The 17,607-nt window shown below is 40.4% G+C and overlaps 1 protein-coding gene across 3 annotated transcripts; it reads left to right on the top strand.

Moving 5' to 3' along the window:
• The first annotated feature begins 5,087 nt into the window (after positions 1-5,087).
• LOC138194509 (B-cell receptor CD22) lies at positions 5,088-15,940 on the top strand. 3 transcript variants are annotated; one of them, XM_069143297.1, is made up of 19 exons: positions 5,088-5,244; positions 5,349-5,414; positions 6,108-6,209; positions 6,656-6,767; positions 6,864-7,009; positions 7,119-7,239; positions 7,325-7,461; positions 8,201-8,323; positions 8,550-8,696; positions 9,456-9,561; positions 9,889-10,052; positions 10,184-10,333; positions 10,501-10,632; positions 12,537-12,618; positions 12,850-12,898; positions 13,080-13,166; positions 13,282-13,415; positions 13,697-13,815; positions 15,267-15,940. In XM_069143297.1, exons 2-18 carry the CDS (start codon positions 5,366-5,368, stop codon positions 13,797-13,799), a joined length of 1,944 nt encoding a protein of 647 aa, XP_068999398.1. In that variant the 5' UTR covers positions 5,088-5,244; positions 5,349-5,365; the 3' UTR covers positions 13,800-13,815; positions 15,267-15,940. The 3 variants fall into 3 exon arrangements, with proteins under 3 accessions (XP_068999398.1, XP_068999400.1, XP_068999399.1); XM_069143299.1 differs by having other exon boundaries at positions 10,184-10,321; XM_069143298.1 differs by having other exon boundaries at positions 6,111-6,209.
• Positions 15,941-17,607: the final 1,667 nt, after the last annotated feature.

The raw sequence follows: 17,607 nt of genomic DNA on the forward strand, positions 1-17,607 counted from the left end.
CCTGGTCAGCAACTACACCTTAATCTTACACACAATTTGCTGACGCAAAGTCAGCAAAAAAATATTGCGCTCGAGCTAACAGGAAGTGGAAGTGAGGTCAAAGGTTCAACGCTGCTGCCCCCGGCTCTTGTGTTGTTGATGTTTTTAAGTGTAAATAATATGTTTGATCATGTATTTAGTCAGCTTCGAATTATAGTGTCCACATATAAAAATACGAAATTATAAAAAAAAATAAAAATAAAAAAAAAAGCGAGGTGGTTTGTTGTGGGGGGGAGGGGGGGGTGAGAGGGGTGAGGGGGGGGTCAGAGCGTCACTGACAGCCCTGGGGTGCAGCTGAAAGCCTCTCTCTGGCGCCCCCTGTGGGGCACTACCTGCCCGGCCACCAAAATGGGGATCAGGAGACTCCAGAAAGTTGAACTGTAAGAAGATGTAACATGTAATTAGTGAGCTGCAGAGGTGCTGCTGGTTGTGTTTTGTTGCACTTGGACAGAGCCCAACTGGTTGTTTCTCCAGTTTTCAATCTTTATGCAAAGGTAAGTGAACTGGCTGAATGTATGGTATCATACAGTCATGAGAGTGGTGTCAATCACTTTTCTTTTCAGAGAGCAAAATGCTTATTGTTCACTTTTCTTCTGTGTCAGAAGTGAAGATAAGTTAGTCTGGGTAAATATGGATGGTTTTATGCATCTTTTCTTAACTGACATGAAATAGCAGGTCACAGAGTCGTGAGGATGTTTTTTTTTTTATGAATACATTTTCATTCAACCAGCTCAGTTAAACCTGCTGATGGTAAGAATGGAAAGAAAAAGGTCTAATCTTCGGTGTTGATCAGCAATAAATGAACAAATCCCTCTCGGAGCTCGAGCAGTATATCTCCACTCGTATTTAATGTTAGCACGGCTTCAGTGACATAGAGTACAGGCACCCCGTGGCACCCAGTTATTGGACTCGAGAGTAGGGGGCACGTAGGAGAGTATTTAAAATCCAGGTCTTTACTTTCTGCTCAAGGTTAATATATAAAACGACAATCAGAGAGGCAAACTGAGGTGGCAAAAAACAGGTAAAGGCAAAATCCGAAAAACAGACCAAATAGGAGGAAATGCAAACTAGACACAAGATATTGCTGGAAATTTCAACAACAACAAGACAATCTGGCTATTGGGAAGTGTGACGGCAGAGCGTTATATATACCTGAGTGACAGGTAAGGCACAGGTGGTTACAGAGGTTGGCGGGAGACTGAACAATGTCAGGAAGTAAATAGTTAACCAAAGTGTAAATGGGGTGTGACTTCTGCTTTTGATTAGCCATTAATTACTGTAATTAATACTTGTAAAGCTCCAAGACTTCAATAATAGCTTTAACTTAGATTTTCAGAGTTAAAATTACTCTGCTTCTATTTGTTAAAAAAAAAAAAAGTCAGTTCATACTGATGTATCACATTCTTCATCATCTTCATCAGCTTCAATGAATGTAATCATCTTAACATAAAGTTACAACTGCAATGTGTTCTTACAGCCCTGACCAGAATGTGTACTTTACTCATTGCCTGGTTAAATGAGACCATGATCTTAGTCAGCTTGTCTGGACGAGGCTCAAAAAAAGATGTAATTTTGTCTGCTGCCACTAGACGGGGTGAGAGTCGGGGGGAGCCAAACGCCTGCCCATAATAACCACCAGACATGACTCATTCAGCGTGGAATACCGCAGCAGCCACAGACAGGTCTCTGGCAGAGAGGGAGCAGAAATCCGACCCCACAGTGGAGTTTGTGAATGGGACAGGAATGAGCAAAAACCAGGGTAAATTTAATAGAGCTTCAATAAGTTCCAAAGATTTAGAAGTTTTAAGAAATCACCAAGTGTTTGGTTTGGCTTATTTGTAAAAGTCAAGTGTGTAAGTGACTAAATACCGTGTGTTTTATTGATAACATGTATCAGTTTAACTAAGGGGAAACTCAGTCTCTCTGCCTCACAGTTTCTCTTTGTTTCTTTTATTTTATTCCCCGTTGGTTCAGTGATTCTCTTGGCAAAGATCCAGCTCATCAAGTCATCTTGTAGGGCTCCTAGAAGACAGCACAGGAACAACATATCACCTTGTCAGATATGATTGGAGCTCTGATCATCGTCATTCTTGCCCAGACTTCCCCCCGCAGAGAGCACCACTCAATATGAAGACTAACACATGTTGGACAGTCGAATCATTATTTGCTTATGTGGAGTTCGTCCAAGGCTTGGAGGGCCTGGAGAGCCAAGAGTCTAATCTGTGGGCATAAGGAATAACACAGAAATAACATATTGTACAGCTTAAAGTATGGCAGGGGAGCAAACTGTGAGCGGTCACATTACATGAAAACAGCAGGCAGGAAGTGTTTTGCAACAGCGGAAAATCTTCAGGTCCAGTTTGACCACCAGACGGTCACACTTCATCTGGCCTGGAGGCTGCGGTCAGTGGATGGATATCTTCTCTACCGTCAGGGCAGGATACGCTGTCATACATTTTGTCTATTGCTCCCGCTCACACTTTTTTTCCATTTCTCCTAACACTTATCTACTTTGAAACTTTTCCCTCCTTTTCTTCCTCCTTTTCCTCTCAACTTTCTCTGCTTCTCTTACTCCAGCCCGTCTCTCCTTTCTTTCTTTCCACCATAGCAACCTTACCTCATTATGTGTTTGTCCCCCCCCTCCCTTCTCTCCTACCTTTCCCTTCAAACTTTCTCATTCTTCCCTCTCTCGCCCTCTTTCACTCTCTGTTTGTGGTCAGTCACACTTAATCTAGCGCCATCCATCTGTTTCTCTTCATTCGTTTAGTCCGCTCTGTTTTCGATTAAGATTACATCAGGCTTTGACCTATTAGTGTGCCGTGATCCTTTTGAAGTCATTCTGTGGTTACAGGTTAAACTCAAAGCCCACCAATCTTCAACATAATACAGACAGTATTTGGAGGAGGGAGAAAAAAAATCTGTGTAGGTTCTTAAAACTTTTCAGCCAGGGACCAAAATGACTTTTTTTTCTCTGGGATCCAGCATCATTAAATCATGTGAGAGTTCCTGTCATGTGGAGACCCACTAGAGGAGAGCCTGTGACCCATTTTGGGTCCCAACTCATAATCCAACCTAGCAATCTGTGAACTGGAATATATTGTTCACTTAACCTCATATCCTGAAGATTTTGATTATATTCTGAAGGTAACTTTCCCAACCATGAGCTCTCTGTTCCCTATTAGGATTTCTGTTTAAAGTTGAGCTCAGTTTTCCCACTAAACACAATGCAGACCTCTTGAACAAAATTATATTTTTTAGGAGCCAAATGAGGAACATATTGAGTCCTATGTATTAACCCAACCCTCCATGAATATATATTGTATCAAAAAGCCACTAATATTCTTGTTTTTATGTGAAGACCACCAGAACTGGGCCTGCAGATCCTGAAACCTTTTAAATCGGATCTAATCGGACAGCACAGATCCCTTCTGTTGTCCCCCTGTCATCTTCATGATCAGGCGGCTAATAAGCAAAATGTCAGCGTTTGTCTCCAGATGTGGATCAAGATCATCTCTCAAATCTTTAAGTTAACTCCCTCTCCTTTTCTTTACTTGAAGACCTGTGAATAAAGATTGACTTAAATGTTAAACTGTACATCATCATTACCTCCTGGGTCAAAGCTGGGGTAAGTAGCCAATTGGCCACGTCATGACGCTAAACTGACATCTATTGGCCAGGTTGTGGCAGGGAGGGATGTTAAAGTCATTTAGACTCATCAGGCTAAGTGGACACAGTTGACTGAGAGGTCTCGAACCTCCCAACGTCTGGCTGTGGGTAGCTTTCAGTGCCAACAATTCTCAATTAGAGCAACGGATGAGAGGACATCTGGGCTGCGGAGTCTACGGCTGCTTGACTTATGTATGTTAATGCACGCCAACAGGCCGGTTTCATTTCACAAATGAACCAAAGGCTCAGTCATGATGGTCAGAGTTTGCACCAATATTGTGACAATGTCAGGGTAGGGTGAAGACTTACTCGCTTTACCGAGTAATAAATCTATTCACTGAATATTCTGGACTTCTTCAGGATGAAGCTGCTGCACTATTCCATATTTTTAGCTGAACAATGGGTCAAATAACTATGTGTGATGTAACACAGAGATTAATCACCCAAGTCTGCCATTCTTCTCAGCTCCACTGAGCATTTTAGCACCTTTCAGCTCATTGTTTTGGTTTTGTGTCCAACAACTTTTTTGATTCAGTCTCAATGTTCTAATCAGTTTCATTTCATCTTTTTTTTTTCTCACTAAAATACCCTGATAAACTTGGCAGGAAATAGAAATAATTATCAACAATGGAGCATTTAGTATTTAGACAAACTACTCATGGAATAGTGAACACAAAAATAAAACTCTTTGGTGCCTGTTTGTTTCTGAACATTGCTTTAAAGTACACTCGCCAGCAGAAACAACAGGAAGTGCAGCTGTGAAATTGCCTTTCATCGTCCCATCTTCATATTTAATGGACAGACATGAAAGTTAACTCGACAACAAAGGAACTAAGCATATCTTCCAACATGTTGAACACTGCTGAGGCTATGATGCACAATCAAGGACCAACATGTGAAAAGTTCACACTTAGTGTTTTTTTTTTTTTTTTTTTATCAGTTTCGGCCATTTTTGACCTTTATTACATATCAAACAATAAAGAGATGATAGGAGAAAGATGGAAAATGAAGTGGGATGATTTAGTTCATGCAGAATTTAAACCCCTCGGCCATGAGGACCTCATACTTGAGACACTTTTAAACATAGCTGCCTTAAATGTTGGACTGATTCTTTATCATGTGTGTCACTCTTCATGATGTCATGATGTGTGTTACATATTTAACACAGGTTAATGACATGTGACTTGTAGTAAGAATAATTGCCTCGTTCAGTTAAAATAGACAAGTGTGGAAGTGAAATGATCACAAGGCTGTGACATTTTCAGTCATCAGAGCAGTGACCTTAAAATACAGTTTGAAAGGGAGAAGTGGGAAGAAAAGAGAGAATAAAAACAGTTCAAAAGGTGGAGGATGCACTTCCTCCTCCTCATCCTCCTCCTTATGCCCCTTCCACTCCTCCTCCCATCTCATACCATCCGATTGTGATCACCATGCATCTCTTATGCCGGTAGAGATCTTCTCCATCACAGTCGGGGTCGCACACACTCTGCATGTCTCTCTCTGTTTAACCGGCTGAGTTGAATGTGGATACTCTAAGAGGTGAGTACTTCCCATTTAACCAGGCGAATGGTTTTTATCCTGATAAATGTGATGTTCAGCTCTCCGTCTTGTTGTGCTTTTCTCCTTCTCCGGTGACATTACAGAGCTCGTGTCAGCGGAGATGTTGGCAGGTGCGTTAGTTCTGGGCACCATCCTTACAGCTTTACCAGGTAAGAGAAACACGCCAAAATACACATGAAAGGTTTTTCTTTTCATAATGTGCAGCAAATCTGAATTGATAATGAGCAAAGTAGTTTGAATTATTTGATTGGATGACAGGTCAGATACTGTATTAGACATTTGTATCATTGTACAGATTTTTATATCATAAAGGTGTAACACGATGTTAATCAGGTTTAAAAAAAATAAATGACTGACTTATAGGCTTCATTATGAACAAAAGGTTCTGCAGCCAGGTGCCCTTGCCTTTACACTCAGGTTTATTTATAAGTATTGATTGCCTTTTGTGCAAGGTAGTCAGCCAGGCAGGCAATAAGCAGCGCAGGATGACACCTCGGCTGCACATCAAGGCTCATTCACAGTGCTTCACTTTCATGTGTCACTCTCTGATCAGAGCTCGGAGAACTGTGGTTTCACAAGTTTTCCTCTCAGGAGTCACACTGAAGGTTTTTTTTTTACTTGTGAGTTGTTGAAATTTACATTTCTTTTAGTTTCCAAGAATATTCCCCTAAACCTACATGAGCCTGTTTAATACGGCATTAAATTTCTGGACGTAAAAGACAACAGATGCGAATGAATCTAAACAGGAAAACATTAGAACACATGGAAAGATGTAAACATTTGTTTATGTGTGAAACTTTTGTGTGTTTTTGTCCCATCTTTACGCCTGTTTGTATGTCCAGCAGGTACTCAGAGCAGGTGGAGTGTGTCATTTTCCAGGAGGGAGATCTGTGTGTGGGCAGGAACTACTGTCACTCTGCCCTGCCGGTATGACTACCCATCAGGTATGAAAGTAACATATAGACCTTTTATTTTGGCATTTTATTTTCAAATCCTCTATTGGGTATTGTATATCTTGTTTTAATTTTTTCATAAAGCCTCAATAGATCTTAGCTCTAAGAGGCAAATCCTCTTCCGACTTTACCTTGAATAGTTGAACTTTAGTAGCGCTTAAAATGGCACTTACTGATAGAACTTTGTAGTTTGGTTTTCTTGAAGAAATTGTATTTTCTTGATTCTTGTTGTTCTGGGTTTGTACCCTCATGATTGAAATGCACTCATTGTAAGTCGCTTTGGATAAAAGCGTCAGCTAAATGAAATGTAATGTAAAATCCTCATATGTTTCCTCTTTTTATTTATTTTTCCTCAACATGTGTTTCCTGTCTTAGTCATTACAGTTCTCCTTACATTATAATTTTGCAGGCATTTTCATGCAGTTTTGCTCACACAGGTCACACAGTGAAACGGGTCATGTGGTTCCGTGTGTCTGCTGAGGGTCGCCGGGAGTTCACCCACCACACCGACCCCAACCAGATCAGCCTGTCATACCGCGGACGCACACGGTGGGAGGAACCACATGTGATGGATGTCTTGAGTTGAAATTATGGTTTTGAAAGTTTCCATAAATATGAAATGAAGTGAAATAATTGAAATTGCAGCTATATCGGGGGCAGCTACTCCAGCTGTTCAGTCCAGATTCGGGGCGTGAAGCTGAGTGATGCGGGCCAGTATCACTTCAGGTTTGAGACAGACCAACCACTGGGGAGATGGACATCCCCTGATACCATCACCCTGGATGTAACAGGTCGGTCTTACATTAACTGAAGCTGCTGTGAGGTCTCAGCTGTGACACTGACTGTATGATATGGTCCCACTCACCCAGCCAGGGTTTTGTGTGTGTCTGTGTGTGTCAGACCTCCAGGTCCAGGTGCATCCAGCCAGACCCTCCAACATGTTTGGGTTTGGAGAGACTGTGTTTGTAGGCTGTCAGGCTCGAGGATGTGCTGCTCCAGGGAGGAGCCTCGCACTCTACAGGTGTGTACGTCTGATCTGTTTTCAGAGGGAAATGATGACTACTGTTTTTTACACTGGAAATGATGAGATGTGATGCTGCACACAGGAACGGACTGAATCTCGGCTCCTTTGAGAAGTGGATGATTATTAACGGCTTTGACCAGCAGCATGCTGGATCTTACAGCTGTCGACCGATCCCACCTCAGAACGTGCAGTCACCATCTCTCTCCCTGGCCCTGGGACGTAAGTATCCACAGACATCCAGCCAATAAAAGAGTCCCTTATCATGTCTTAACACCATCACATGCTTTTAGCATCTAGGCTGTGGGATATAGATATTACTCAAATGTGTTTTATTGTTAGAAAATAAAACCCCGGAGCCATAAAACCGTGGTACAGAGAACAAGCATGTTCTAAAAAGGGCTTAAGGTAGTTGTCTTCAAGATATAATAAAAGAAAATTAAGTATGCCAAAGGTGAACAATGTTTATGTCACAGCACATCAACATTCTTGTAATGAAATGCTTCGAACTTCAAACTTATAAACCTTCACTTGGACTCAAGGATGAATAGATTTGTTTTTTGGGGTCAAAGCTCAAGATAACTGTGACCTCTGGTCCCTCGCGTTCATTCTTCTGAACGCATCATTTTAGGATTACCTTGAGGGAATTTCTTGAAATTTGGCACAAACATTCACTTGGATTTAAGTAATTCCTTTTTAAGTGTTTGGGTCAAAGGTCAAGGTCACTGTGTTCTTACCTCTATCCTGGTGTTGTGAACGCTGTATCACAAGAATTCCTTGCAGGACTTTCATCCAAATTTGTCATCAATGTTTACTTGGACACAAGAAAGGAGGAGTGAATAGATTTGGTGATCAAAGGTCAAAGTCACTGTGACCACAAGTCTATCCCATATTTGCATTTAAATGTTACTTTACCTCCCGCTTCCCTGAGTCCCCATTTTCTCTCTCTCCTCGTGTGTAGACGGTCCTCGCTCCTCTTCCATAGCAGTGTTTCCTGGAGGGCCGGTGTCAGAGGGCGCCTCCGTCACTCTGACCTGCAGCAGCGATGCAGCTCCACCCGTCGAGAGCTTTGCATGGTTCAAAGGTACAGGACAGTATGTTATGAAGGACTTTACCCTGAATGTTCAGTGTCCACATTCAGCAGCTGGGTGAGAGATGTGGATCGATGTCCTCTAAGGGTCCTTTAATAATTTATATTAAAAACTAGCTGGGATTTGGAACTTTTTCGAGGGTGCAGTGTGTAAATCTTTGCATGCATGTCTCTGGGAATCAAAGTGTACAGTCAGCTCATTTCTTTGTCTTCTTTCCAGACATGGAGAGTGGCAGCATCCCAGACAGCTTCAGGCCTCAGCTCCACCTGTCCCACCTCAAATACACTGACAGAGGAGAGTATTTCTGTGTGGCACGTAACTCACTGGGAACGGATCGCTCCAAACCACTTCTACTCAACGTCACCTGTAAGCTTAATGCATATTTTCAAATGTATCCCAGGAAGAGGGTCAGCCCCACGTCAAACACTTAGACAGTAGATCACAATTGAATTTTGAGGGAGAAAATCTTTGTAGCTCTTTAGTCTGGTTTCATGTCTTTATCTTACTCTGAGTCCAGTTGTGAAGATCTGTCAGAGGGGAGTCGGGGTTAAACCAATTAGGCAGCAATGTTATTTACAACTCTAGTTATAAAGGGAATACTCTGTCTTATGGATCCAAAAGGAAGTGATGCAAACTCAACTCAGACTTCTGTTTGTTTAATTTCTTTCATAGTTTTGCTTTTCTTTTTTAATAATCAATCTAATAATGCAGCAGAGCTGAAAAGATTAGTTGCCGAATTGATTAGTCAGTCACAAAAAATACATTTTGCTGATTGTGATAAATTTGATAATAGTGTCAGAAATAATTTGAAAAACATGAATTGAAAAAATATAATGGTGATGAAAATCATTGCTGAATTCTTAAAATTAAAGGCATAGGAAATTGTATATTCTTTGTTGCAAAATAGTAAACTTTCTTGACTATGGCTCTGCTTATATGTTTACTTTCCTCCATACTTTAAAATAAAAGGTCCATCTGTGGTATGTCTTTTTCGTATTTCTTGCCTTAGCTTGATAATTAGTTAAATTATCAGCTTGTTTTAAAGTTTTGAAGATGTGACATGATGGGTTAAATAACACACTGTTGTAGTGATGCTCCTGTTTTTCTCTCGGTCTGCCTGTTTAGACTCTCCAAAAAACACACGTGTTCTGCTGAGTCCTCGAGGAGACATCAGAGAAGGCTCATATGTGAACCTGAGCTGTGTCAGCCACGCCTACCCTCCTGCCAGCAGGTACGATGGCTCAACAAGGAAGATGTAGATCAAACATATGAAGGTTGAACTGAGCCCATATTTTGTTCTGATCATGTTATTAATAAGTGTGTTTGCTGTTTTTTCATTGACATGATTCTTTTGTCATTTTCATTTTTCATCATATTAAAATGATCTAAATTCAGATATTGACCGTTCTTCACTTTCTTTTTAAACTGACAAAACTGTTTCACCTAACCAGCCTAGTGCTATCATTGCATTTTTACTCAGTCCCATGAGTTATTTTCATCATCATCACCATCATCACCATCATCATCATCATCATCATCTCCACCCTCTCTCCTGCAGGTATACGTGGTATCGTATCCTTGGTGACCAGGTGATTGCGAAAGGTTCTTTTCAGAACCTGACATTCCCATCTGTGCGTGCTCTCCACACTGGTCAGTACTACTGCACAGCATCGAACCGATTGGGATACCAGACCTCCCCTGTTGCTACACTCACGGTGCTGTGTAAGTAGGAAATGTGATGAAAGTGTGTGTGACATGTTTGGGAGTTTTCTGGATTGAATCTGATGGTGCTTTGTCTTTTTAAAACAGTTATGTCAGACTCTCTTCATCCTTATCTCTCTTCCTGTCTGCAGACCCTCCGAAGAACACTTCAGTTCTGGCTCGTCCCTCCAGTGTGGTGGATGCTGGCCGACCTTTGACCCTGACCTGCAGCAGTCAGGCCAACCCGGCAGTGGACAACTTTACGTGGCACCGTTTAGCTCTGAACGGAGGTTCTGCACAATGTTAGCATCGTAAAAATGTGGTTCCTCTCAAGGTTAACCTTACGAAATCACAAATCACTGTCTCTGTGGGAAATGTTGAGGATCTTCATTCTCTTCCTCTGCTTATCTATTCATCTTGCAGTATCTATTACAGTTACTAGATCTCATTTCTGTCCTCTGTCATGCAGCGTGGGGCAGCAAGTCCGGTCCAGTCTTCACCTTCTCAGAGGTCGGCCCCGGTGAGAGCGGTCAGTACTACTGTGAGGCCAGGAATCGAATCGGAGCCCACAGCTCTCCGGTCCTCACCGTGAGAGTCAGAGGTACAGATGCACTCATGCACGGCCACCTTTGTGTCTTTTTAGACTTCTTATTTGTCTTGAGGTGATTAAAGAATTACTCAGATCATTTACTTAGGTACAAGTACGACATTAAAAAAAAAATCTAGTACTTAAATATTAAAAGCAAAATTTACTATTAAAAAGTACTGGTTTGGTTCCTGTGTCATCATGTATAACATCATTAGATTATTAATACTGAAGCATCAGTGTGTCAGCAGCTGATTTGAACTACTCTACGTTCAGTTTTATATCCAGAGACAGCAGATAAATCTGACAAGGTCGTTAGATGATTACTGAGAGCTTGAAGAAAAAAAAAAAACTAAGTTCTGATCCACAAATCTGTTTTCAGTTATTAGACTTTTCCTCTAGTCTTTGTTTTTAGCTGAGATATCAGATCCTTTGAACATTTATTGAAATGAAACCATGTGAGAAGTTGAGAGAGAAAAGCCACTATTTGGTGGAGCTGTTAACCACTTATGTACATCTAAAATGACACGATAGGACGTCAGAAGACAAACAGGTGGTAAACCGCTGGCTTTCTCTCTAACAATGGGATGTATTTTTAAAGCTTTTTATATTATCTATTAGGTCAAATATTTATCTAAAAAAGTTACTATATCTGTCAAATAAATGTAGCAGAGTCGAAAGTACAATATTTCTCTCTGAAATGTGGTGGAGTGAAACTATAAAGCAGCATCCAATACAAATAATCATTAAAGTACATGTATCTCAAAATTGGTACTTGGTAATCGGTACTTGAGTAGATGGAGTTCATTTCCACAACTGAGTTTTCGTTTTCGTCAAAATAAAAAGAAAGCCTATTTGTTGTCCATTAAAGTGGAGACTCCCGCTTTTATTTGTATCCTCACTCGCGGTGTGTCTTCAGAGATGGAGATGTTGTTTGATCGGCCCACCGCTTTAGTCCAGACTGCAACATCTCAAAATATATCTGGTGTTGTTATGAAATATTGTCCAGATATTCAGGGGATACATCTTAATAAATTTGGCATTAAAATCTGCATAAATCTGACTTTCCCTTTAGCACTTTAAAGAGATTGACTTCTGTTAACCTCAAATGTCTCGTTTGCTATTGGATAGTCATGAAGATTTTTACAAACATGTTGTCTTTAGGATGAACTGCAGTAGTTTTGGTGATCCCTTAACTTTTCACACAGTCACACTCAGTCTGAAGGCCTGTGTTGGTTCATCTCATGTTTTGCTGTCATGAGTTGTTCCATTACTTTCCTCTTTTTTTCTGAGTCAGCGTGCCACCACTGTCACTTTTAGACGAAGAGATGAGGATCACTCCTTATTAAAACCCTCCAGCTCCACATTTACATCTATGTTTCTGATTATCTCTGACAATTTTAAATAAAAAACAAACTTTGAGTATTTATCTGTGGTTGTACCACAGGGGATGTTTGGATGGGTTTCTGTGTGTTTGAAATGCGGAGTGATGAAAGCTCCCTGTCACTATCACAGTGGTCCAGGCTCTGGTCTTCATTGTTTATGGTCTTATGATTTCAGACTGTTTTTCTATGAGTAACGGTGAGTCATGTAAAGCCCTTTCACTGTATGAGGAGAGCAGGAGGTGATGAGGTGCTGTGGAAAACTACTATTTGAGTCTAGACAGATGAAGAAGTGGAGTTAGGTTTGGAAATCAGAACTGGAAACACAAGACTCAAGTCTAGACGGCTGCTCGTCGACGTACCGTTCTTTCCCTCTTTAATCACTTTGTTTCTATTTTTATGTCCACTGTTCTTTTTTAGCTCACTGCACTTCTGTTTTTGTTCATCTTGTGTTTTTTTCAAATGCCTCCATCATCTGGTCTTATTTCTTCATGTCTCTAGTCGTGCTCATAACCCTTGTAATGCTTCCACTGGCAGGTCGTCTAAAGGTCATTGCCTTGGCTTCAGCAGTGGGCGTGTCCGCTGGACTCATCACTCTCACAGTGGCCATTATGATCAGGTGACAGGAAGTGCACTGCTATACCCACTGCTATTTCTGTACTCCTCCACAGAATTAAAAAGTATTTTATATCACAAAGGTTTTTTTTCTGTTTTAGGAGCAATAGAGAATAATTCATGTCTGTCAGTGTTTATGAATTGTGGCTCTTCAGTCAGTCATTTTTATGGTTTATTTTGTGGTAGAAGTTGTCACTTGGTCATGTTTTGGTAACCTGTGTCTTTGTCTTCACAGTAAGAACATGCACAGAGTAGACATAGAGTCAGTAGAGGACGCAAACAAGGTACAATAATCTTTTTGTAATTATTTTTGATTAGAAAACAGGCTTTTAATACTTCTAAGACTGATCCAATGTGCGATTGTAATTCTCTGTTTTGTCCTGTGTGTGTGTGTGTGTGTGTGTGTGTGTGTGTGTGTGTGTGTGTGTGTGTGTGTGTGTGTTTCTGTTTGTGTGTGACCCCCAGCGTCCATCAGTGACAGCTGACACCATGTTCTATGAGTCAGCCCAGCAGACCTTCCCAGTGAGGAAGGGCAAGATGTCTGACATACCTGTGAGAAGCTCAGTAATGTGAAGTTGATACAACTATGGAGAAGAATAGCAATATTACTTTTTGATGTATCTGTCTGTGTGTGTGTGTGTGTGTGTGTGTGTGTGTGTGTGGGCAGGAGGAGCCAGAGGACCTGAGTGACAGCTCCCATCCTTCCATTGTTCCCTTAATGGATGCTCCACCAATCACAGGGGTGGAAAGTCACAGCCCTGCTTCCAAATACATCACTATCCACTACTCCAAGTTGTCCAGGTACAACTCATCATACTCACTCTTACTTCATTAGCCTTTCTTTGTCTTTGTCACTGTTCGTCTTTCTTTTTCTTCTATTTTTCCTTTGGCAGCATTGATTGTGTCCAGCGCTGTTCACCACCCTGTCACTGTACTGTTGCTATGTCTTCTCTGATCTCTGACACCTCCTCCTGCTTACGAGAACACGACACATCTTTTATCCCTGTTTTAAAAGCACTTTAAAATAAGACCTGTTTTTGATGTGCTGATGAACTCGTGTTTCCTGTTTGCTGTTGGTTCAGTTCAGATCATGTGCAGGTACACCACCTGCCACTGGGTGGTGATAAAAAACCAAAGGATTCCTCCAAAGTTGTTTACAGTCTTCTGCCGCAGCCTCGCCACTAAGGGAACAGCCCGTCAGGTACGATATCTTACATCCCTCAGTGCTGTGATCCGAAAACCCAAGCAGCACAGTGTTATCCTGGTTTGTTGCTTAAAATGGTCCCTTCATAAATATTACCAAGAAATTTGTCACCATGCAATACTGCAGTCCCCTACATACGAGCTACATTATTGAAATGTTAGCCCCAGAACTCGCAGCCTTAGATCCTCTGGCGGGGCCCTTCTGGCCTTTCCAAAGTCGAGGCTTAAATCAAAGGGTGACCGTGCTTTTGCCATTAGGGCCCCTCGACTTTGGAAGGACCTACCTGAGGAGATAAGGCTTGCAGAATCATTAACTTCTTTTAAATCACTTCTTAAAACACATTTTTTTTTATAGAATTGCTTTTAAGTGATGTCGTCCTTTTATGTCCTTTTATGCAGTTCTTTTGTTCCCCTGTTTTTGTTTGTTTATTTTATTCATTTATTTATTTGTTTGTTTTCTATTCCATTTGCTCGTTTTGGTTGTTTGTTTGGTTTTGTTGTATTCATTACCTTAATGGTATGGTCTTTTTTGCCTCCTGTTTTCTTAATTGACATTATGTTTGACTATGCTTTGCTTCTCTGTAGAGCACTTTGTAAACTCTGTTTTTAAAGGTGCTATATAAATAAAGTTATTATTATTATTATTAGTAGTAGTGGTAGTATTATATATAGCAGTAAAGGGGGAGTTTTTGCAAAAATCCACAAAAGTTTTAGATGAATGAAAGACAAAAATGAGTCACAATAAGACTTACAAAGTGGAATCTGATGACCAGAGTTTTCATGGTTTGGTTGTTGCAATGTTAAGACAAACTGCAGTATGCCAGAGGGTTATTGCAACCTCTTGTGGCTGTAGTAATCTTGACGGGAGAAAACAGGGAAGTCAGGTGAGGAAGTATAAACACAGACAAAGGACGCACACTGAGGAGATCGGAAGCGGTGTGATGATCAAACGCAGGACTTTCACCCAGAAGACCCACTGTTAGTGTACTGTGTGAAAACAGAAGTCAATGCTGACTCACTTTTAGTTACATACATAAGTTGACTCATGGAAAATAGTATAACTCACGTGACATCCCTGTACGTATGTAATTTATGTAGCTATAATCTTACCTAGTTTAACCTCAACCATGATCTCTTAATAAACCGAAACAAGTAGTTTTGGTGCGTAAACCTAATAAACTGCTTCTGTGTCAAAACATTAACCACATGTTTGTTATTGCTACTATGGCATAAAGGTCGGTACGCCTGTTGCTGGTGTCTGATAGTCCTGTATGTCATTGATAACAGGCTCTTGAACCTACTAGCGGGCTCATTACACCCCACCAGCCAATGTACTGTATGTGGGACAGGTGTGTGATGATAACAGTCACACCAGGTGTATAGGTTACTCATGTTTCCGTTCTTGATATTTTAATGTATTCTTCTGTCTTTCCCATCTGTCTTCCTCAGCTGAGCAGCACATCAGCAATCCTCATGTGACCCATCGCTTTGCTTCCATCTCTGTGTGGGACAGGAAACTTGTCCCTGTGAACTCTGCACATCGCTCTGGTTCAGACAGGCTGCGGTATCTTGGATTCTCACTGAAAGCAACATGCGGTCCTGTTCGGGAACCCGGCTCCTGAACTGTCCTGCATCTCCGTCCCTTTTCTTTTTAATGCTGTGTGATGAAGTGACAGTGCTTAAAACAGTCTGTAGAGGAAAACATGAACATCAGCACAGAGACACTTTGCTTGCAGTTACAATATATCTGGTGCTGCTTTTGTTGTTCATACTTTTCCAACAGTGTATAAGCAGATGACACAGTTGCTACATTAGCCTTTGCATCCTCTTTGTATGAAAACATATCTGACTCCACTACAAAGTGATATAAGACGTATTAGTTTGACATGTATAAAAGATGTTTGAGTGTTTGAAACATGGATATTCAACAATCTTCTACAGTAAATAACGAACAGGTTTGTTCTGACAGCTGATGCTGCGATGTTTATTCAGTTATATATCGCCTGCTTTCACCAAATCAGTCTTTCCATTTTTATGTAGAGTGAGCTAAATCAGAAGTAATGCAGATTACATGTTGGAGTTTGTTACACTGAAGAAAAATAAAACCAAACAGGTGACTTCCACTGCTTTTACACATTTTCTTTCTAATTTACTATGATTGTGAAATATTATTTTACCTGCTTATAATTAAGGTTAGGTTAGGTTAGGTTAGGTAGTTACTTTATTAATCCCCGAGGGGAATTTTTTTTTAATGTATTAGTGAGAAGTTACTCTCACATGAATTGACCTAATCTATTTATTGATTAATTAGTTAATTATTTCTAATAATCCTGTGTGGTTATAAGTGAGGTTTTCAGTGGATTGCGCTGTTTTCTCTGCACAGTTGAGAATTTCCAGTTACACTCTCAGCTCAAGAATGTGTTGTGACACTGATGATGTCTCCATCATACCATCTCACACCACAGACATGATCTTTTAGCAGTTTTGTAATATCACTGATGGGCCTTAAAGTGATAAACCTGCTGGTTAGACCTGAAAAAGAAATGAACCACTCAAAGACACAGCACATTTTACATTTCTTTGCCAGAACTCTTGAATCTTGAAATCATAATCATCTTTTTTTTTTGCATTACATGTCATTTAACTCCACAATCAGTTACTAGAGCTTTAAATTCAACTGTTAAAGTTAAAATTAGACAATTAAAAAAAAAAACATAGTTATAACATTTAATGATGTTAAAATCATTCTGTTTTCATAATCTTTTTTTTTTTAAGTTTTAAGAACAGAGCACAAGAAAGGGGGAAGTAAGATAAAGGGGACAGTTAATTGGTTCTTCTTGTTCATGCACAAAAAGCTCCAAATACTGTGTCAGCCTGTTATATCACAGTTTGAACAAGTAACCTGACTAAAGCATTAACCCTGTTGTCCATGATATACGTTGTACAATGGAGTTTTGAGAAACAAGACACATTGGTGCACGTTTAACTTCAAAGATCAAAATGAGTTACCACAGTGTTAAAATGCAAACTACACACACAAACATTGGATGAAAGTGAAGTATCTGAAGATCATCGTAATCAGTCTCATAAAATCCCATCCTCTTTTTAAAAGGTTGAAAATCAGGCTGCAGTTCCTGTTTCACGGTCCACTAACTCCACCCAGTGGACGAAAATAGAGGCCAAGCAGTCACCAGACAACCAGCTGTTTCTGAGATCCTGAATAAAAAAATAAACACAAAACAAACAGTATCAACAGGTTGGTGAGCCTAATGAATGTAACGAAAAATCTTTCTGTGATACTTCTGAAGTTAAAAAACATGAAGAAAGCTCTATTTTACTGCACTCACCGCTCCTTACTGATTCACAGTGAGTAGTGTTACCTTTTTAATTATTTGCTGGTATCAGTCTCTTACTACGCACTCCACTGTGGACTGTCCACAATGTTGTCAGTTAATTTAGATGCCTAAAAGTGTCCACACTCTTCAGAAGGTTAAATTCTTTCTGACCCCACACATGTTTTGTACCACGACTTTCTCTTCCTCCACAAACTGAAGGCCGACCGTCATTTACAGTTCCTTATCTATTGGCTAAAGTCATTTTAAAAAATCTCCACAGAAAACCAACCTGACCCTTCAGCTTTATTTCCCTCACTGTTTGCTTTAGCCTGTTTGGAACTGCAACACCAAAAATCCAGTGGAGGTCTTTTACATGTCCCACAATAAAGATACAGTAGAGTAAAGGATGCAACTATTATCCACTGCAGTAAATGTTTGATAGCCACAAATCTGAA

Source organism: Embiotoca jacksoni, unplaced genomic scaffold (assembly GCF_022577435.1).
Source record: "Embiotoca jacksoni isolate LCO1_2020_lvr unplaced genomic scaffold, fEmbJac1.0.p SCAF_11, whole genome shotgun sequence".
Lineage (NCBI taxonomy): Eukaryota > Metazoa > Chordata > Actinopteri > Embiotocidae > Embiotoca > Embiotoca jacksoni.